The sequence below is a fragment of the Neoarthrinium moseri genome, assembly GCF_022829205.1.
Source record: "Neoarthrinium moseri strain CBS 164.80 chromosome Unknown scaffold10_Wmoseri_CBS_16480, whole genome shotgun sequence".
In the NCBI taxonomy this organism is placed as follows: domain Eukaryota; kingdom Fungi; phylum Ascomycota; class Sordariomycetes; order Amphisphaeriales; family Apiosporaceae; genus Neoarthrinium; species Neoarthrinium moseri.
Genome location: NW_026055124.1, coordinates 387,334 through 408,276, shown reverse-complemented (window position 1 = coordinate 408,276; position 20,943 = coordinate 387,334). Strand labels below are relative to the sequence as shown.

Here is a 20,943-nt window from a genome sequence, read left to right as displayed (position 1 = left end):
ATGAGGATGTGTGTGAGGGGTTGTGTACCAGTGTAATATTGTAGAACTGAAAACCATAGAACACCTCAAATACCACGAACGCCATGCCATGCCATGCCAAGCCAATATCACGCTCTCCTGGCCCTTCCCATCACAGTTCACAACACGTCTTTTTTCTCCTTTCTTCTGGCCGACTGTTGGTCACTATCACACGCTTCTCTCCTCCCACCATCCTGGTTGACCGTAGCCTCAGGTAGCCTTGGCCAGCACCACCAGCACCAAACCCCCCTTAGTCGAAGAAGTCGTCGTCGCCCTCGTCGTCCAGGTCGTCCCAGCCCTTGCGCCGGCTGACGACGATCTTGTCCTGCTGGCTGCTGCTCTCGGCGACGGCGCTCAGCAGCTCCTTGAGCTGGTCCTCGGTGACCTTGGACCGCAGCTGGCCGGACCGCGCCAGCATGATGAGCCGGTTCTCGACGTCGGTGGCCCGGTCCTCACGCACCAGGCGGATGCGGCCCAGCCGGTCCGCCGCCTCCGGGTGCAGGATCTGGTTGAGGATCGAGGCGCGCGCTTCGGCTTCGGCCCTGTGGGTGGGGGAGCGGGTGGTCAGTCAAGGAATTCCCCTTGCGCGTCCCTCTCTCTTCTTCGCACCGCGCCTTTTGTCGTGGATGCCGCAGCGACTCGCGCGGCGGCAGAAGAATAAGAACGATAGCAAGGAAAAGAAATAGAAACAGACTCACTGCTTCTGTGCCTCCTGGTTCTGGCCCTGGCCGCCTGCCTGGCCGCCCGCTGGGCCGCCTGCTCCTCCGGCGCCACCTGCCCCGCCTTGCGACTTGAGCTGCTCGAGGCGAGCTTTGCGGATCTGGGGTTCGCATTCGTGGTTAGCAGCAAGGTTCACGGGGCGCCTGGGGCGGCTCGGGGACTCACTGCTTCGAGTTCTGCGTCGGCCATGCTGGGAACCGGGGTACGTGACGGTGGTGTGTTGACTTTGGTCAAGTCGAGGGAAGCGGGATGCCCAGCCTGCGAAATCGCGGGGTCAAAGTTGGCCGTGGCAGGCCTCTCTCTCTCTCTGCATGGATTGGTGTGCGAAAAGTCATGGTGGGGCTCGCCTCGCGGTACGCCTCGCAGTATACCTAGAGCGAGTACAGACTACCAGACTCGTACATACTAACAGAAGGAAGCCGCCGTTTATCAACATGGAGCATTCATTCATTCATTCATTCATTCATTCACTCATTCATTCATTCACTCATTCACTCATTCATTCATTCACTCATTCACTCATTCATTGAAACCCTCTCTCCAACTTGGCACCATCATTCTGCCGCGGTCTAGTTCTCGCCGTGGACTCGTAAATCATCACCTGGAGCCATCGTCTGGTTGATTATTTCTAAATAAGTTCTATGCATATGTGTACATCATGGGCTTTCCAATTTTTCCGAGTTATACCGGGACAGGGGGCCATCTTCCGTTCCTGCGATTGGTATATACAACGGGGCCCCGTGCAGGAGGTGTTTCTCTATGCTTGGCGCTCCGATTGTAATCGCCGTCCAGCATATACGGCGAGTAGTACAGCGGAATGTCTGTCTGCAGCTCTTCCAGCCTGTTTTCCTCTTTCGCCCTCACCATGTTATAAACCAGCCGGTGTTGCTCCGCGCTCAGCCCGGCTGCCATTGCGGTTCTGATGAAGAACCCATTCAAGTAATGCATGGGTAACGCCTTTCCGTCTCGGATGTTGGCGATCCACGGGCTGGGGCCGCTCTGCGCATGAAGGAAACGGGCCATCTCGCTGTGGAAATTACGGCCCCGGAAATAATACTTAATAAAAGGTGCCTCCTGCAAGTCGGGGAGCTCCTGGATGATCTGAACCGTCTCGTCGAAAAGTTTGGCCCACATTCGTCGGGCAGATGGGTCTACATGCAACCGCTCGTACGGAACTCCTAGGGCAGCCGACAGAGAGTCCGTGATGGACGAGAAAATCATCGAGGGCAGTTTCCGGCGGAGAAACTGGTCCCACGGAAAGCCGGTGGCGTGCAGCCCCGGCGCCTGGGAAAGGAGTTTGACGAAGTGCTGTGTACGAGCGTGGCGCATCACTCGATCCCACGTTCTTGGGAGGCCATCTCTGTCGGCTGCATTTACGGGAGGGCCTGACAGCAAGACGCGGCCTTTTCTCCTCATCTGTATAGCCAACGGGTTGTGGGGATCCTTCGCGTCACGTTCAAGAGCGTGGCTCGAGTGGCCTATAACAAAGGTCGGCCGCGTTTCTGGGTCCGGAAACACGGCTTGGTTCAGATGCTCCACAATACCCATGCCGGCATAGAATATACATATGACGGTGTCCTCGTTGATGCTGTCGCGGATCCCCCGCAAGGTCGGGACAATAGCGGCGTCACTTGTGCACATGATCAGATTGTCGATGTGCTTGAGACGCCTGGAAGATGAGTGCTTGAGGGGGTTCCGGTGTCCAACCACCTCGGGGATTGCTATCGGGCGTGAGGTTGCGGGGTGTATGCCCTTGCCCTTGTCTTTGATACGAAGCGTCAAAGCCCGGCCGCCACTGCCCCAAGCTACGGGGAGGCTGAAGTCATGCGTGAGAAGCTGGGGAGGAGGCAAGTCCGCAACGCCTGCAAGCGAGTACGTGATAAATTTGGCCATCCGGGTCTGGCCTATGATATGAATCTTTTCCGACATTTCCACGTCGGCCAAAGTTTCCAGAACCATTTCTTCGTACTCCTTGGCCTGTGTCTGTGAAGGGGACTTCTCGACGCGGGCACGGGGAGGTTGATAGATGGGCGTCGGCGGCGGCAATGGTGGGCGTGCCCCGTAGAGCGGCATGTCGGGCTGCGGGCGGCGCGGGAGTTTGGCGACAGGTGGGAAGTAGAAGACGTCGCGCTGAGACGCGGCGGCGGCGGCGGGCGAGAACGACTGCCTGGTGGCCCCCCGGCCCACCAGGATGTTATCGCGGCGCCATGCTGGGTATCTGTAGGGTATTCGCGCTGACGCCCGCGAAAGCGGCTGGCGACAAATGTGGGAAGACAGATTGGAGGATATCTGGGGGGTCTATCGGCTAGGTCTCATAGCATCGAGGTCGACGGCGAGGTGCGCGACGGGGATCAGAACGGGACGGTCACCTGGGTTGCTGCCAGCATGGATGAGAAAACGCAGACAAACGAGCCAAAAGAAAAGAAGAAGAAGAAGAAGAAGAAGGGGGGTATCGAAGAACCACAGGGTACGGTGGCAGCTGCGCGCTGGTGTCGGAAGCTGGATGTGTCGTGTCGTTGGTCTGTCGCGAATGTCGAGGACCGGAGACCCTTTTCATGACGGCGACCATTTTTTTCTTTCCCGCGAACGAACGAGAATTCACGGCCGACCAGACTGATTGCAGCCGACCCGAACGCTTAGGTCCCTGGGTCCCAGCGGGTTGGGTCTCCACATGCCCACGCTCCCGTCCATGCCCGGCGCCCATGACCAGCAATTCCTTCTACGCTGATTGGCAGGGCTGCCGACTCGGGGATACATAGTAGGCCCAGAGGCTACCTAGGTACCTAGGTAGAGGCTGAAGGTGCACCTGGGCAGGGGCCCCAAGTACAGTCCTAGGCAACTAAAGCTAATCGATACAGCGATATCACCCGGCCGCGCAGGCGGCGATACTGTAGGTACTGCATCTACCGCAACTTAATCTATCCTGTCGCGCCTTTGTGCCCCCCGTCACCGCCCAATTTTTCTGGTGCTATCACGACTCACGGCCTTGATAGCTACGGCACGTCTATCGTTCTATCGTAGGCAATAGGTACGAGACCTTGTAGAGCACCTTAAGGTAGTCGAGGCACGCAAACGCTGCCGTTGCAACACGTACATTCCATCCCTTCATACCCCGTAGCCCAAGCTGCCATGGATGTTCCGGATATCCTGCCCCAGCTGGAGCGCCTCGACGGCGAGATCGACGATCTCGAGGAGGTTCTCGAGCCATTCCTGGCCAGCATCCCCGACGTCTCCAACAAGCTCCCCCTGCTTGACAAGGCCAAGCTCTACGTCCTCGTCACCTACGCGCTCGAATCCATCATCTTCTGTAAGCCAAGCACCACGTCGCGCCGCCCTCGGAATATGCCCCCGCTAATACCCTGTCCAGCCTCCCTCCGACTCAATGGCGTCAACGCAAAGGAGCACCCCGTCTTCCAGGAGTTGACACGCGTGCGCCAATACTTTGAGAAGATCAAGAACATCGAGAACCCCCCGCCCAAGCCCGACCAGTCCCTCAACAAGGAGGCCGCCATACGCTTCATCCGGTCCGACCTGGCCGACAACAAGGAGGTCAACACCAAGCTGACCGAGATGATCGCCAAGGAGCGCGCAAAGGCCGCCATCAAGGCCGCCAAGCTGGGCGAGAAGCGCAAGGCCGAGGCCGAGCCTGAGCCGGAGGGAGCGGAAGACGACGACGAGGGGTCGAACGAGCCCGAGGACGCCGCCGAGGTGCAGTCGGAGCAGACGCACAAGAAGTCCAGGAAGCAGAAGAAGAAGCGCAAGGGGAAGAAGGACAAGTCTTCATCTTGAGACTTGTGCGTTTTTACTTTCTTCTCTTTCTTCGCATCTGCATAACTGGCGTATGGAGGTTTTTGACAGACAATCGTCTCGGACAATTTGCATGGGCGGCGTCACGGTTCATCGCTGGTATCACGCCAAACGATGTTTGTTTTACTACTTGGTTTTCCAAATAAAAGCTTACCGAATCCCAAATCGGCCAATTTCGTGTCCTACCGCCTTGAAGTACGTAGAAATTTGTGACGATTAAACAACTATGGAGAACTTCTAGAGACTTCGCGCAGGTATCAAAAGTGGTTCAATCAAGGGTGTTCATGATTTGAAAAGTATGAGCTAGAATAATAGCATGGAGAATGCATTATTGGGGACTAGAATACAGAGCGGTTGTCGTACCCTGGGAAAACAGGTCGTACAGGGAAAAGACCAGAAACACGATCAGGGTGATTTCGGATTCTCTGCATTCTAAATTCAAGACACGAGAAGATCGATGTGCTTTACGTCTCCCATATATTCACATGATTCTATTATGGCTGTCCCCTGAGGCTGATCTTCTGCAAAATAATCTACATTAAGCGTTCCAGAGTGCAGTTCCAATGGGATTCTGTACTGCTTCTATTTGTGCCTCTGACTCGGGAATGCGGTCCCAATTCAACACTATCACTGTCGCAATGTTGATCGCAATCGGGATAGCGACCAGAGACTCCAAGAATTCTGCCTTGCCGCATGTAACGACGAAAAGGTGAGTTGCGAGGGACAAGAGCGCTGTGGAGACCGGCCGGCTGTGAGCTGTATTAGTGCGGGATGTTATACATTTCAACAAAGGGGAATTTACCGAGTCACCACATCGAGCTCCGTCAAGACAAGCACAACTCCACTTGCGAGCCATAGAGCAAACGACCTACAAAGCCAGTAAATACATCGCAAAACCTCAACTATCGAAACATTTAGCTTACATGAGAGACACAAACTTCACCCATTCTGGGCTACCCTGGTGCGCCGATGCAAATAAGACAAACATGCCAAACGACCAGGCGCTTACATGAAGGACTCGGGACATCATAGCGTCGCAACAAGTATGTTTCGCTAGAGTATTTATTTGACCTGTAGTGTGCAGCAAAGGAGTGTTATATGAGGTCAAATCCAGCTTCGTAGCGTTCCGTCAGCTAGCATCACGTGGTCGTTTATCATTGCCATCAATCTTTGGGGTGGTGGAGGGGGCCAGCTGGTTGTATATGATTAGTCGGTATGGACCCGAGGCTCACAAAGTTGGAGCAAGTCCACGCGGACCAAGTAGTCCAACATATCCAATCAAATGGGGGAAACTGCTTGCTATAGCTCAGTGGTACCTATTTCCCTCGCTATTGCCGGCGTGTCCATACAAATGAAAACTGGTCAGCGCTTTTATGTTCCAATGTATGGGGCCTGGTCCGTGTAGATTTGTTCCGAGTTTGTGAATTGTAACGTCATGTCCTCGTGCCACCCTGGAGTGGAGATGATAGTTCTGCCTTACGAAACAGCCCTACATATAAGTTACGTACCTAAACAAGTAAGAAAAGTACTCATCGCAAGCGCTTGGCTGGTGAACGGAAATTCACTTAATGATGAATCCTTTTTGGTGATTGATCACGTCAAGATAGCGAAGTGGCGCTGAAGCTAGGCGCAAAAGTTGAGAACGGACTCCGAGCAATTCCTCTACGAAATTTAAACATCAAGACAGGCCTCGCTTGAAATGATGCGATGCGGATAAAGTCCTCGAAGATGTGGTATATTTTAGTCTCCCCAACACATCTATGTAAAATCTAGTACTGGAAATACACCTGCGTCAAAGGCAACCTAGGTGGCAGCTTGCCATCTCAAGTTGATCTGTTTTTTCCGGACCTGTGTAGTTTTTTGCATTAGCTTGTATTCCCATCAATTTGTGAAGAAGCGGAGATATCGTACCATGGGTCCAAGGAAGAGAACACCGGCAGTCAAGGCGACAACGGTGCCTATCAGGGTCACCTTGTTGAAGCCCTTTCCTAGGACATCGAAAGCCATGCTCGGCGTGACTCTCGATCCGAAAATGTCGACGCCGTACGCGAAGACTAAGCTAGTACTCTCGAGGATGGCGGGGGCCGTAATGATGTCCTGTACGCCGATGATATCACGCTCATGGGTGATCATCAATCTCGAGTCCAACTCGACGGCCGGCGAGTACCTGGTGATACCTTCTTCCGCTTCGGCGGGCGTAGGATCTCGGCCCACCATGCGGCGCGGCTCGATGATCATGCGAGGGATGCCAATGATTGAATGGAGCTCAGGGGCGTAGGCAAGAAGCTGGCGCGTGGTGATGCCCTGTCGCGTCTGCGTCACGGCCAATGCGCTGATAGGACCGGACAGAACGAACGTCTTCGAGACAACCGATGGGAGTACGAGGCTGGACGCGAGATCGATCGGCTCGAGGGAGGAGAAGTTGGCAGAGTTGCCTAGTGGACCACGGTCGTCGCTGAGCTCCGATTCGTATAGATCAGAGATAACAAGCTGGTGGCCCTTCAAAAGCTGTGCGGGAGACTCCCGAAGGGTGTATTCGCCGAAAAATGTGCACACAAACCAGTTTTCTGCCACTGCACATGTAATCTCCTGGTTGGTGTCAACTCCTTCATACGTTGATGATGTCAGGACTTGGCCTGAAACCGAGTCGAGCAAGGAGACAGTCAGAGTAGATGCTGCATCGTCGACAGCCGAGACAACGATGGCATTCGGGTTCAGATACTTGTACTTGACGCTTCGGTCTCCGAGGACGCGGCCGATCGATGCGATGGGATCATGTTTCGATCTCGTTGCCACGTCGACGATGCGCTGGGTAGCTTTGGTCGTATAAATCCAAGCCGGAATTTCGACGGCCTGCTCGCCCTTAGGCTCGAAAGTAACTCCTTTCAGTTCGTTGATAGCCGATCGAACAACAACAATCTGCTTCGGAGCAAATTGGAGTGGCACCTCACCAATCTTTCCCTCAAGTCCGATGGGCAGGAGCCAGGGCCCAGCGGCACTGTCAACAAGTACGGCACTTTCCACGGGAGGCCAAAGGCCAGGACCCATGGTTTCAACGGTCTTGCCCGTATCCGAATGCACGATGATGTACTCGCCATCGGCGCCACGGATGGTGACAAAGCCCTTGGCATCATCAGCGTGGATTGCCTTGACGTTCCAGGGGTTTGTCGATGGTGTCTCGCGGGCTGACTTGGACCAGACGATTCTGCCGTGGTTGCCGGCATCAAGGCCATACAGCTTGCCACGCTGAGTGGCCAAGACCACCAGTTTATTGAAGCCAAACGTGTCGCGAGACAGAACAGTACTGGTGCCTCCTAGAATGTCGGTGCCCAGGATAGTGCTCAAGAGACGACCAGGAACGGATTGGAGGAAGGCAGGGAGATACTGGAGGTCATTGATGTGCCGATTTACACGGTGGATGTAGGCCGCGATGGGGTTGCTGTGAGCCTCAGCATCGAGAGTCTTGGCCAAGTCCTCGGACTCCGGGATCTCAGCCCATGTGGCCGCAATGGCGCCACTGAGTCCTTCAGGTCGGGTCCACGCAACCTCGCCATTACGCACCATAGCCCAGTCATCGGAATCTAGCACAGCGGCAGATCGGACAGCAAAGCTATCCTCACTCTTCTTGACAACTTCGGAAACAGCGTGCAGGGCTTCGGTTTTAGCATCAGCCCCCTTCAAAGGCCATCGGCCCAGGACTCCGTGCGACGTCGAGGCCACGATGAGGACCTCGTCGGGCGTAACACGAGTGAAGTAGACATTAGAACCGGCGGTGCTGGTTGAGAAAGCACTCTCACCGTCTAGTAGCGGTAGGTCGTAGGCCTTGGTGATGGCGTTGCTCTTTAGGTCAACGTGGAAAACGTCTGCCTTGTTGGCGGTTTTCGTTCGGCTCTGAACCAGGAAATGGGGCTGGGACTGGACGTGATGCGGAGCGTGAATCTCGACGGTTCTTGTGTCAGCGAGCAGAGGAAACTCGGTCTTGCCCTTGGTTCCCAGAACATTGACCTTGAGCTTCGTCATGGCATTGTCCGTCCAAGCGACGACAGGTGCAGCCGAGTTAGCTCCCACGAACATAACATCCTGCTCCTTCTGGACCTCTCCCTTGGTTCCAATGGTGATTTCATCCAGCTTCTTGCCAGTCAGGGGGTCCAGGACCGTGACCTTCAGGCCATATGACAGGAAGGAGCCATGAAGGCTCACGACGAAGACCTTTTCCGAATTCGTGCTGACTTGGAGCGGGATGTCGTCGTTGACAGCTCGGAACTCCCAAACCACGCGACCTTCGCTCCCATGGATTCGTCGCGCTACTGTGGCACCCTGCTCTTGGTACAGGGCCAGAGTATCCTTTCGGCCATTCTCAGTCAACTCCATGACCTCAAGGTCTTTGACCTGGCCGTCAAAGTCTAGTGACCAGATATTGCGTCCGGTGAGAGCATCCCACGCCTGCACAGAGCTTCCCAGAGCACTGGCGACCCATTTCGCATCGGCGGCCGCTCTCAGGTGCCCGCCTTGGCTGGTAATGTTGTTCTGCAGTAGCTGTCGCCAGACGATGGAGCCAGTACTGGGGTTGACGGCGCCAAGCACGCCCAAATCGCTCAGAGTGTAGAGCAAGCTAGCCTTGTCGTCGGGTCTCGGCCGGTGGAAGAAGGTGGTCTCGCGCTGCGGGACTCCAAGCAGCTCGTGGTGGTAGTCTATGTGGTTGACTTCATCTTCGAAGACGGCCCGCACAGCAGCAGGCAGCGCCAGCAGGATGGCGAAGGCGCGTATCGAGAATTGCATCGCGGGCTAGGAAAGGGGCCCTGTAAGAGGCCTTCGATTGTTCAGATGATCATGGAAGTGGGGGGACGTTTTCCCAGCAACTGGTGAAATATGGTCTCCCAAGGCGTGCCTCAAGGTTACGTATGTACGTAGTGATGTAGCTCGGTAGCTCAGCACGCTACAGATTCCACACCTAAGTTAAGTCCGTTGATGTGTCGCGGATTGGCTTGCCCGCTTTGGGGGGGCGTTCTGACCCACCACTACCAAGGTGACCCCGGCAAGTACATTTTAGGCGGGGTTTATGCACTATCTGAAGTCCTCGCCTTACACAACTAGACGCAATTTCCAAGCGCAGTTTATATATATATATATAACCCTGGGTTCATGTTTCTATCAAGTTTATTGTTCTATTATTCTCTAAGTAAAAGGTTCGGGGAGAGCTTGACCCGATGAGTGCCAGAGTTACGATAGCTTCATGGCAGAGAAAGAGGACCAGATTCAGTTTCTCGGCCCGAGAGAATCGTTGGGGCGAACTGATGTAGACATACGAGACAGACCTACATTTTAGACTATTATCAATAATACTGCTAGCGCCTGAAGCAACATATGCTCTTCACTTGCCAAGCGCGGGTTGGTTCTGCCTGTTGGAGGCTACGCAAAGTCCCAAATCAGCATATATGCTCTTAGAATGACATACGACTTGTTTTGTACATTGACCAAATTAGTACTTGAGAAAAATTCACACCGTAGGTTTAACCCAATATATTATCGTGAAGTGGCAGACAGTTTAAAGGCGGAATCGCAGTACTCTCTTGCCTTAACCCCTATTCAATGATCAGGTCCAAGCTTGCAAGGTCCTCAATGGCTGGTTACGATCAAGTCGTTATTAACGCATCACAAAGATGTCAATTAATCACAGAATAAGGCAGTGAAACTAGAGTCTTGTATTCTGAGCCTTCGTCTTTAGCTTCGTTATAGCAGTGATACACCAATTGTTTTTGTAAATTAACTAGTCCTTCGCAATTCCAGTTCTATAAAGTCCAGTGTGGACTGGCTTGTTAATGCCCCTCTCTGTCTTTATAGATGCGAGTTCGTTGCATGTTCATCGGCCTTATCCACGTTTCCCCTGCAATCGAATCACTACTACCGCCGCCCAAAATGTGTACCTACATTGAAGATATAACATATTGTAATAAGTGCGGGCTCCAACAGAGCGCTTCCAAGCATAGCCGTCTCCCCTGCTACCGTGCCGGGAGCGACCGTGCTCCCTGCCCGGGGCCGCGTCCGAGGGAAATCAGACGCAGCATAACGGGAAGTTGCAAACAATGTTCCAGGCATCGTCATTCATGGATTAAGGAGCTAGGTCGGGGGTGGTTTATTTAGCGCCATGACAAACACTATTTCTACAGGGGCATTGGCAAAAGCGCATCATGTGCTATGAGGGTTTCAGGCAAGGAAATTGCTGTATACTGGCGATGTACAGAGTATCAAGGGCATTGACTAGCGAAACCACTTATATCACCACGGCACAGTTCCCTCTACTTCGACCATATTTCCAACTTCATTGTCCCTTTCGCCGGCAATAACCTTCACGCACCCTTTGGCCGGAACATCAGCTTCCCAAGCTCCATGTTGGCGACGCACCTCAACGGGGCCAGACAGCTCAGTAATAGTGTACCCGGGGTTGAAGGCGAAGACCTTGACATCATGCTCCTTAAGCTCGAACGACTGGCAGGCTGTGAGCATGTTCATAGCCCCCTTGCTGATTCGGTACTCCGAGTTCGGAATCTGGTAGTACTTGCTGTTGGGATCGTAACGCCAAGTGACGGAGCCGAGATCGCTAGTCACGTTGATGATGCGCTTCGCCTTCTTGCTCTGCGGCTGCACAAGCAGTACTGGCTTGAAAGCCTCGCTCACAGCAAATGCCGAGACGACGTTTGTCTCGAGGCAGAGCCGCAGGTTGGCAATGCGGTCAGGCTCTTCGGAAATGATGCCCACGTTGTTGACGAGAACATCAACACGGCCAACCTCATCCTTGACTGCTGAAACAGCGGAGGCTATCGAGTCGGCTGAATTCGTGTCAATCTGCAAGACGGAGACCGAGTTGTTGTGTTCGGCTTCTACCGACGCTACTGCCTTCTTGCCCTTCTCGACATCTCTTGCACCGAGGTAGACGTGGTAGGGTGCGCCATCTTTGCCAGACTGCGATGGTGTAGCTTTCAGAAGGGCCTTCACAATTTCAAATCCGATGCCTCGGTTGGCACCTGAGATATAGTTAGTAACAGACATATAAGTTCCCTTATAGGCACTATACCTACCCGTCACGAGCACAACAGTCTTGCTTGAATCGACAGTCATAGTAGCCAATTTCAGAATGTTCAGTTTACGCAAATCGATGTCAGAAATCTGGTCGGGGCAAATAACGCAGACAGATCGGGTCTCTTATACTTCTTTTCTGTGGTACGCTTTTCGGAAGTGGTGATGCCTTTCTCGGCCGACATCTCCGTCGTGCCGCCGTATATACGTCGACTGCATGTGTAGCGTACTCGTGGAAACTCGAGACCGAATCAATGAACTTGGGATTACTCAGTACCCAGATAGTGTATACGAATGCTGAATTTCGAACCTCGCGCTTGAAACTGTCCCCCTTGATGGAGAGGATTCCGCTTCGACCATTGTTGTATTTATCTGCAGTACCTAAGTGCCCATGATGATATTGGCATGACGGCAACATTCCCAGCTGCACGTGAAGTGCAACATTTGTGTTTGGTCGCATCTATTGATGCACTGCTAGAAAAGAATATCTTTTATTTACGTGATCACAATGACACTTTCTATGAGGGTTACCATTCACAAGTGGATCTGTGTAGTCGATACAGCTCTCCAGGGACGACTAGAGAAAATACGGGGCTAATTTTATGCAGCTACAGGAGTTCGCCGCAACTTCGATAAGTAAATTATTTCAGTTCTCGGTAATCTTGTCGACCCATCTGCCTGGAGACCTTGTTCAACCGCAGGCATCAGTCGTCTCTCAACTGCAGCATTATTTGCGTTTGATGCGGTAGTTAGACCTGCACAATATCGCTATGGCAGAGAAGCGCCTAGCTGAAGAGGATGCATCGCGACAGGCCAAGAAACATCGACACAGTGGCTCCTCGGCAACCTCCAAACGCCGTGGTGGTACTGGAGTTGACGAAACGTATGGCCAGCGATCGGCCTTTGGATCACTCGACTTCACGACGGCTCCAGATGACGGCGAGTACGAGTGGGAAGACGAGACAGACGCCTTAGCATATCTCAAGTCGGTCCGAGAAGAAGCACGGGGCATTCCCCATGTCCTGGCGGCGAAGAAAGCCGGGCCAGAGTTGCCAGAGGGCGCCGTCGACCGGAGCATCTACCAAGACGGCCGAGGCGACTTCAGAGGGTTCTACCATGATGGCGCATATACGGCATACCCCGACAATTACCACGAGGAAGAGGAGGATGAGGACGAGGGTGACTATGGGGCCGAGGCAGGAGACGAAGGCACAGACCCTGCCGACCAAGCCGACGACGGAGAGCTCTACAGCGACGACACCAGCAGCATAGCTGGTCCGCGCAACAGCAATTCAGCCGAGATTCATCAAGCATACTACATCACGCTCATCGACCAATACACGAGCCTGCGGGATCTGATGCAGGCAGAGCCGCCTGATAGCGTGGTTGCAGCTCTTCCTGGAGACCACCCTTCAGAAGTCAAGGGTTTTGGTGCAAAGTGGGACACGTTCAACCAGTGGTCACACCGTATCAGAAACACCGATCCCCTGCCTGCCCAAATCGCCCTGATGCAGAAGGAGAGCGTCCTCCGCCTGCTGCGCATCATCCTCGGGGGCAAGTTCTTCAGGAAAGGACAGGAACTGCGCGAGCGAACCAGCCGGTGGATGTGGGCACTCCTTGCGCGGCTGCCTGAGAAAGGCGAGCTCGACTACCAGGAGATCGGCTGCATCCGCGAGCTGGGAAAGCGCGCAATCATGTTCATGCTGAGCCTGGCCGAGGCCGAGGTCCTACGCGAGCAGTACGGCGTGGGTGGAAGTGGAGGCAGTGAAGACGACGCAGAGCTGGATGCGGATGGGGGGATCGATGAAGAGTTTGAGCAGGACGACATCGAGGAGGCCGAAGCCTTGGATTTAAGCCAGACTCCTCAGGTCCCAGAAGGTAAAGCAAGACTGGAAAGACCGGTCACAACCGAGGATTTCTCAGCGCCGCGGAAAGCCAACGACGACATATCAACTCGCGCGCCACAGGCAGTCAACCAGCTTGCGTCTCCCCAGTCTGACGTGGCGATGGAGATCGAGTCGGACGAGGAGGATGGGGAAGTATCAACCGAACCCAAAGTGCAAAGCGAACCAGCGGCTGACATTGAGGCGGTCAAGGCCCGGCTTCTAGCCCAGCTCGACGACATCGACGTTCCCACAGGTGAGGAGGCGCCGACGAGCCCGGACGACGACGAGGCCAGCAGAGCCTTGGTCAACGTGCGCGCCACGCTGAACATGATCCTCACGATTGCCGGTGAGTTCTACGGACAGCGAGACCTGCTAGAGTTCAGGGATCCCTTTGAGCGCATCGTTGATTAGCGTCACTACGACGTACATCCTTCTCGGGTTTTTATATCTTCACCGTCGCGACGGAGCTTTCGCTTGCAGGCTGAGTATCAAGAGTAAAATTGCTGTATATTAGTAGCACCGCGAGCAGCCTCGCTCGAGAAGGGCCATGTAATCATAGTAATATCCAATCTCAGAAATTCATGAGCACCCGCTCTGCCATAGTTTAAGATGGTTGAGCAGCTCAATTTGCTGCTCTGGTATATTGGTAAGTTGGAGGTTTCCCTCCTGTTCTAAATTCAGCCGCACCACGCGGCAGCACATCATACAATACAGAGTGCCAGTAAGTGCGCCCAAAACGCCCGCCAATGCAAACCGCTGCCAGGCCAATGGTGGCCTTGTCCTATAGTCAAACAACAAAATGATTACACGTCCTACAGGCGGACGGTTTTCGGCCTTCAAACGACGTCGTCCATCTCCACCTCCAAGTTAGGGTCCAAGAATGCCGCCTCCTCGAAATCCTCATCAGTGACCATGACGTTCTCCTGTCCCAACGCCACATTGCCAGACGCGCCGCCTAGCTTGCCCCGGAGTCTTCCCTTTCGAGGCACGGCGAGGACTCTGTCATTCGCCCAACCCGTGGGCGCCAAGCTCCGGGGGCTGACCTCCCAGTCCTGCCACGATGTGACATTGAGCCTTCCAGATATGTCGGTACCTTCGTCGTCATCCACGAAGAAGCGCTTCCGGGTATTGGCGCCAGTGATGCCTGAGGCGGTAGAGTGGTTCGAATCTGTCGACTCTTGGCTGAGGGTCAACCCCGGGACGTCGTCCATGCCATCGGCGTCAAAGAGCTCAGAGGGTAACGATATGGAAGAGGCCTCGAGCCCAGGCCCTTGTGAGGCGAATGTGTCCTGTGTACCCAGGCCGCCGACCTTGTTGATGCCGCAAAACGGTAGGAGCTCTCTGGGTGTGGATACGGCGTACGAGCGCGAGCGCGCGGCGTCGTGGGTGGCACCAGTCGGGGTGGTGTCCCTGTTGTTCTCGTCCCACAAGGCGAAGGCGCTGTACGTGCCCGTCTTGTACCCCTCGGGCACGGCCTTGCGCACCCGCATGCCGACCGACAGGAGGTTCGCTTGCACGGCATTGTCGGTGGAACTGAAGGCGTGCGACTCTGCCGCGATGCGGTGGTCGGATGTCGATAGAGAGGGGGATGGAGCGCCGGCGCCGGCGAAGAACGAGGTTATCCGGCGCTGGGCAGGGTCGCTCGCTGCGCCTGCGAATTGGCGCTTTGTTCGTGGCCCGGACATGGTAATCTTATGTGGCAGTGCGACGTAGATGGTCTGCTGCTCTGGAATATGTCGGTAACTCTGGAGGGCGAGTTGAGTTGGGAGCGTGGTCGGCTTATCGGGGTCGCTTTGGTTGTGGGAAGATTTTGGGCCAATATGTCTTGCGCCAGCTATGTCACCACCATGAAGGAGATGAAGAGGTAGTGAAGGGCAAAATGACGCAGGGGATCCGATCAATGCAGAAAGTTGTGCAGGAACACAACTACGGGCAGCATGGGGTTTAATGAGGAACGTTGCCAGGATCCATGGATGGAGCGATGACGACGGTTTTAGTAGAGGAAGGGAGGCTGGGGGCTGGAAAACCAATGGGAACAGGGGGCCCGCGATTTCAATCAATGGTGGGGAAGGGATTTCACAGCAGAAGACGCGCTCCAGGCCCCTCAGGCGTGTTTTTACGCGTTAAGTGGGCGAGAGACCGGTGGATCAACCCATTCCCCCATCCGGCTTCGTCACAGCACACCCCATCCCTGCTTCCAGTTGCTGCTGGTTGTCAAGCACAGGAGCCGTGAAATGGCTATCAGTCCGGCGGAAGACGACAGGTTGAAGTGCGGCAACGTCCTCACCATTCAGTAAATGGTTTTGCCATTGTGCAGCCCATAGCCGACGGCAAGTCTCGCGCGATAGTTTTTCTTGGAGATGCAGCTTTGGGCTGAGTGCCTCTTAAGTCAGCTGGCGCAGCCGGCTTCTCGGCAAGGTCCCATAACCGTGCAATACGACTTCCATCCAAGTATCAAACCTGCGCTCTAGTGCCATTGCCCTTGCCATGGCCTCAAGTGACCCCGGGTACTGATAAGGGCATTGGAAGGGACATCACTGATGTATAGGTAGCCTATAAAGCCGATACGCCCGGCCATTAGTAACGCGGTGGAAGTGGGAAGTCACATGGTCCCTACCAGCCAGCAAGTAAGAAGAATACCTTTTGACAAGCCTGATGACGACTGTGCCTGTGGGCCGGATTTAGAACGCAGGAGACCTATGCATTAGACCCAGTAGACCCTTCGTGACGCCTTGACAAACTGGAGTGAGTCCATTCGAGACCCGCACTGGATGGGCTGTACTTCCCCAGCAAGCAGGCCCCCGATCACGATTAGGTACTGTGCTAGGTAGCGGCTGTGCACGGATGTCCCTCCCCCAATTGGAAACTGAAGGACCCTGAACCTGGCCAGTTTTAGTGGCTTATCGCATTCCTTTGACCTCAACCCCTTCTGGACGACCACATCTCAGCACCCATCGCAGCTTGTCGTCGCCTGCCATCGGAGCGCCTGTTTGAGATGAATAGCGGCTCGAGGTGTTACGGCGCCTTCTAAACCATCTCGCCATGCCTCTGCAGCCAAAGTCCCTGGACACCCGGGTGGACAGGGACAGCTCGTTGCTGTCCCCCATCGCCTACGACGACGATGCCATCTCGCTACACAGCAGGAGCGACCAGGACACCGACAGCGAAGATGACGAGCTCATGGCCCGCGCCCGCAACAGCCGCGAGCTCCGCGCACGGGACCGCCTGGTGCTGATGGAGGAGGAGGAGATGCACCGCTTGGTAGCCGACACCCGCGCCAAACAGGAGCGCCAGCGCAGGGGCAGCGGCCTTGCCATCCCGAACCCTCTGCAGATGTTCAAGGCTGGCGGTCGGACTCGCTCCCAGAGCCCCATGAGCGCCACCAATGCCTCCACAGACGACTTCCATGACGAGAAGAGGCGCGCGAGGCGCGCCCGGAGGAAGCAGAAGAAAGACCGCCTCCTCAAGGAGGCACAACACGGCGAGGATGGCCAGCTCATGTACGAGATGGAGTCCGGGGGCATGCGCGACGGCAGTTCGACCGGCGACAGCAGCGATAGGGAAGACAGCGACGAGCTTGACCGCCAGCGCCTCCAGATGCACTCCGACAACAAGACCGAGAAGAGGAGGAAATGGAAGAAGTGGCTGTTCATCAATGCCGTCCTGACTGTCGGCTTCTCCTTCCTAGCTCTGCTTGCCTGGAAGATATCGCTGGACAAGAAACGATCAACCCCGACGCTGGTGAGCAATGGCACTGCGCTCTTTGCCCCCACGACTCTCATTATCAGCTTGGACGGTTTCCGGGCCGATTTCTTACAACGGGGCCTGACACCGAGGCTAGACGCCTTCGTCAAGGAGGGCGTCAGCCCATTGTACATGAATCCCTCGTTCCCGTCTGTGACTTTCCCAGTACGTACTCTGTAATACCTGCGTCCTTGGTGCGCGTTGCTAACAGGTCAGAATCACTATACTCTCGCGACAGGACTGTATCCCGAAAGTCATGGTGTGGTCGGCAATACTTTCTGGGATCCTGAGCTCTCAGCCGAGTTCTACTATACTGATCCATCAAGAAGCATGGACCCGAAATGGTGGGGCGGCGAGCCCTTCTGGGTCACTGCTGAGGAGCAAGGTGTCCGTACAGCGGTGCACATGTGGCCTGGCAGTGAAGCCCATATCATGAGTCTCGAACCCAGCTTCTTGGATCAGTTCAATGGCAAGGAGAAGCTACCAAAGAAGGTTGCTCGAATGCTCGAATTGCTGGACAAGCCGGGACTAGAGGACCCGAGCGCTGACACCAAGGACATGCGACCGCAGCTGATCGCCGCCTATGTTCCTAATGTCGATGCAGACGGTCATAAATATGGACCTAACAGCACCGAGATCCAGAAGACCATAACTCAAGTCGATACTATGCTGGATCAGCTGTTTCATGGCCTAGAAGAGCGGAATCTGACCGACATCGTGAATGTCATCATTGTGTCCGATCACGGAATGGCGACAACCGATGTTTCTCGCATGATACAGACGGATGATCTCATTGATATGTCCAAGGTCGACCACATTGATGGCTGGCCTCTGGTCGGTGTCAGGCCGAAAGACCCAGCCGATCTGCAGGAACTCTATGACCAGGCAGCAGAGAAAGGAAAGGATAACCCCAATTTCGAGGTCTACCTGAGGGACAAGAATATGCCCGAGCGGTATCACTTTTCTAACAACGATCGCATCGCACCTCTTTGGATCATTCCCAAGACTGGGTGGGCAATTGTCACCAAGGAAGAATTCGACATCGAGGACGCCAAGACTAAAGGGTTGGTCTATCATCCTCGCGGACTGCACGGATACGACCATGAACATCCCTTGATGAGAGCGATATTCATTGCTCGTGGTCCTGCTTTCCCACATGAGCCCAATAGCAGGGTCGAGCCATTCCGTAAGTCGGGTAACTCACAACGTATGGGGACCAAGCACTAACACTATTAGAAAACATCGAGGTTTACAACATCCTATGTGACTCTGTAGGTATGGACCCCATGCCGAACAATGGTACCTTACGCCTGCCTCTGAAGACTGTCGGCCTCCATGATACCGAGTCAGCCCCCGAGAGGCCAGCCGACCCGGAACCCAGTCCAGCAGCTGCAGAACCAACGACAACAGAAGATAGCGCGACAGGCGTCATGACTATTTCTCCGATCGAGGCCAGCTCTGCAGCAGATCCGGATGAAGGTCCGCCAACTGCCGTTGGTGTTGATCCCAGTGAACCTCCCCAGGAGCAGTCTCCGGACGATGGAAACGAAGGCGAAGAGGACGAACCGTCTTTTGACTCCCTTTCGGACTATTGGGATTGGCTGACGGGGAAGCTAGATGATCTTTGGTCGAAGATATCGGGATCCGACAAGAAGCCAGAGTAAAGTTGTACAAAGTTCTGTATACTCTGTATACCATGTATTAGCCAATGGTTGGTCAAAGACTAGCGATTTCCGAGTTTTGGATAGATGGCGTTTTCGGCGTTGTAGAGATACATACCCATTCAGGGCATTGGGACTTCAGATGAAATGGATACCTTACCAATTTTCTTTTCTCGGAGCGTCAAATAGATGCGCAGACCAATACAGGACGATTCGCGTCAACCACAGAATAATTCCGAGACAGGTGCTTCATTGCAGTATATAAGACGTACCATTGTTTCCAATATTGGATCACCTCAACGCAACGCCAGCGCCCTCACATATACTGCCTTTATTAAACCACGTCGCCTGCGGAAGCAGCTCGGCAGCAACCCAGCGTGCTGTCGTAGTGTGTGTGCTCCCCTCTCCAAACGGCTCGTGTGTCTTGTCCTTCCTCATTCGTCTCTGCCCCTGAATGTCCAGCTGGTCCACGGCCGACTCCAGTCCGCCGATGTCCTCATCGATAGGCGCTGTAGGCCGTGCGAAGCTGGTCCTGCCCTCGGCCAGCGCCTGGAACACAACCAGCTGGTCCTGCAAGTACTCGTCCACCACCCCGCGCAGCGATACTTCCTCGTACAGTTCCTTGCCCACCTTACGGGACATCTCGCGGCTCACCATCTCCGGCGTCTTCTTCTTCCGGTTACGGTCGTACAACCAGTCCCGCCCCCAGCGGAGCCCGGTCTTGGAGTGAGCCACAAGGAGGATGTAGACCCGGGCGTCGTGACCGCTGTCCTCCGTCACCACGAACCGGACGTCCACGTCCGGGAACAACACGTCCAAGTCCTTGGCTAGCTCCTGCTGTAGGGCGCCGTGCATCCCGGCCGGGGCCAAAATACTCGCGTCGATCCTCTCGAGCGCGAAGTCCTCGTCCGTCCTCGGCGCGTCCCAGTCGCTTCGCGCGAGTCGCAGCTTCTCCCCGGCCCGGAGCGGGTGGATCCGGAACCACACGGCGCCCTTCTTCGAGGGTCCGACGCTCCAGCCCCGGCCCAGCAGCTTCCGCTCGACGCGCACCCCGAAGCGCGCCGCCAGCGTCGGCAGCAGCACCTGGTCCAGGTACTCCCAGCTGAGTGAAAAGGCGACGTTGGTGCCGCCGCGGATCTCGAGCTCGATGGCCTTGTTGTCGCCGTCACCGTCGCCGTCGCCCTCTGGGCCTGCTGCGAACAGCAGGTACGGCAGGATGGCCTGCAGAATCAGCAGTGTGCTGGCTGCGGCCGACTCGGCCTCGATGCTGATGCGGCGCTCTTTCAGTGCCGTGGGCGGCAGCGCCGGCCGGAATTCTAGTGTATGGCTCCCAACGGCCAGGCCTGTGACCGTGGCCGAGGTTGCGGCGGCCAGCCAGGCGAGGGAAGTAACGTGCTGTGCCTTGAGACCTGTGATTCCTGATCAGATTTCCCATAGTTTCATGGTAAATGCGTTTGAAATAACTCGTGATGTAAGAAAGAACGAACCCCCGCCCCGCGGTCCCTCCCGATTCCCACGGACGTGAGTGATCCTGATGGGCTGCGATGTCACGGCCGCGAGGGCACAAGAAATTCGGACAAGTTGACCACCGCCTTCGCCCGTGCGCCCATCTAGCTCGAGTGGCTTCTTGGGCTTCATGGTCGGGAAGTTGTGCCCACCACTATAACTTTGCTGGTTGTATGGAAGATAGTGAATAGATCGGCGGGTGAAAATAATGTAGCCTAGCACATTTGGTTTCGAATTCTTCGTCAAGAACAAATGGAATTCTAATGTGAAAGAATGTTTCAATTGACTATCGATGGCTTGATCTTGCTTTCCGGGGCTGTGTATATGATGTCGATTTGAAGTGAGTCATGCGGCGGCCAATGATGCGCGACGACGGCAAATCGGGAGACGGTTCGGCGCCGTAATGCACTCTCTATATCGGAACTCCGGCTCTGCACTGAAGGAAGGGAAAAGCTCCTCCGATATTGACAGACTGAGGCCGGCCTGATGCACACTACCCGAGTCTCTCGGAGATCCATACGATGCAG

At 55.0% G+C, this 20,943-nt stretch overlaps 9 protein-coding genes across 9 annotated transcripts; 3 read left to right on the top strand and 6 right to left on the bottom strand.

Moving 5' to 3' along the window:
* Positions 1-268: 268 nt before the first annotated feature.
* Positions 269-3,125, bottom strand: JN550_004005 (uncharacterized protein; the record flags this gene model as incomplete). The annotated part of the gene is made up of 5 exons (XM_049315473.1): positions 269-560; positions 717-838; positions 904-1,045; positions 1,538-2,956; positions 3,097-3,125. 5 exons carry the CDS (start codon positions 3,123-3,125, stop codon positions 269-271), a joined length of 2,004 nt encoding a protein of 667 aa, XP_049174027.1.
* A 742-nt stretch (positions 3,126-3,867) lies between these two features.
* JN550_004004 (uncharacterized protein) lies at positions 3,868-4,527 on the top strand (the record flags this gene model as incomplete). Its single annotated transcript, XM_049315472.1, has 2 exons — positions 3,868-4,045; positions 4,106-4,527. 2 exons carry the CDS (start codon positions 3,868-3,870, stop codon positions 4,525-4,527), a joined length of 600 nt encoding a protein of 199 aa, XP_049174026.1.
* A 556-nt stretch (positions 4,528-5,083) lies between these two features.
* JN550_004003 (uncharacterized protein) lies at positions 5,084-5,575 on the bottom strand (the record flags this gene model as incomplete). Its single annotated transcript, XM_049315471.1, has 3 exons — positions 5,084-5,294; positions 5,348-5,413; positions 5,469-5,575. The coding sequence occupies 3 exons, from the start codon at positions 5,573-5,575 to the stop codon at positions 5,084-5,086; spliced, it is 384 nt and encodes a 127-aa protein (XP_049174025.1).
* An 851-nt stretch (positions 5,576-6,426) lies between these two features.
* JN550_004002 (uncharacterized protein) lies at positions 6,427-9,324 on the bottom strand (the record flags this gene model as incomplete). Its single annotated transcript, XM_049315470.1, has 1 exon — positions 6,427-9,324. One exon carries the CDS (start codon positions 9,322-9,324, stop codon positions 6,427-6,429), a length of 2,898 nt encoding a protein of 965 aa, XP_049174024.1.
* Positions 9,325-10,821: 1,497 nt separating this feature from the next.
* On the bottom strand, positions 10,822-11,661 carry JN550_004001 (uncharacterized protein; the record flags this gene model as incomplete). Its single annotated transcript, XM_049315469.1, has 2 exons — positions 10,822-11,567; positions 11,622-11,661. 2 exons carry the CDS (start codon positions 11,659-11,661, stop codon positions 10,822-10,824), a joined length of 786 nt encoding a protein of 261 aa, XP_049174023.1.
* A 728-nt stretch (positions 11,662-12,389) lies between these two features.
* JN550_004000 (uncharacterized protein) lies at positions 12,390-13,916 on the top strand (the record flags this gene model as incomplete). The annotated part of the gene is made up of 1 exon (XM_049315467.1): positions 12,390-13,916. The coding sequence occupies one exon, from the start codon at positions 12,390-12,392 to the stop codon at positions 13,914-13,916; it is 1,527 nt and encodes a 508-aa protein (XP_049174022.1).
* Positions 13,917-14,341: 425 nt separating this feature from the next.
* Positions 14,342-15,190, bottom strand: JN550_003999 (uncharacterized protein; the record flags this gene model as incomplete). The annotated part of the gene is made up of 1 exon (XM_049315466.1): positions 14,342-15,190. The coding sequence occupies one exon, from the start codon at positions 15,188-15,190 to the stop codon at positions 14,342-14,344; it is 849 nt and encodes a 282-aa protein (XP_049174021.1).
* A 1,357-nt stretch (positions 15,191-16,547) lies between these two features.
* JN550_003998 (uncharacterized protein) lies at positions 16,548-18,913 on the top strand (the record flags this gene model as incomplete). The annotated part of the gene is made up of 3 exons (XM_049315465.1): positions 16,548-17,414; positions 17,466-18,435; positions 18,486-18,913. 3 exons carry the CDS (start codon positions 16,548-16,550, stop codon positions 18,911-18,913), a joined length of 2,265 nt encoding a protein of 754 aa, XP_049174020.1.
* Positions 18,914-19,201: 288 nt separating this feature from the next.
* On the bottom strand, positions 19,202-20,548 carry JN550_003997 (uncharacterized protein; the record flags this gene model as incomplete). The annotated part of the gene is made up of 2 exons (XM_049315464.1): positions 19,202-20,319; positions 20,398-20,548. 2 exons carry the CDS (start codon positions 20,546-20,548, stop codon positions 19,202-19,204), a joined length of 1,269 nt encoding a protein of 422 aa, XP_049174019.1.
* Between the last annotated feature and the right edge of the window lie 395 nt (positions 20,549-20,943).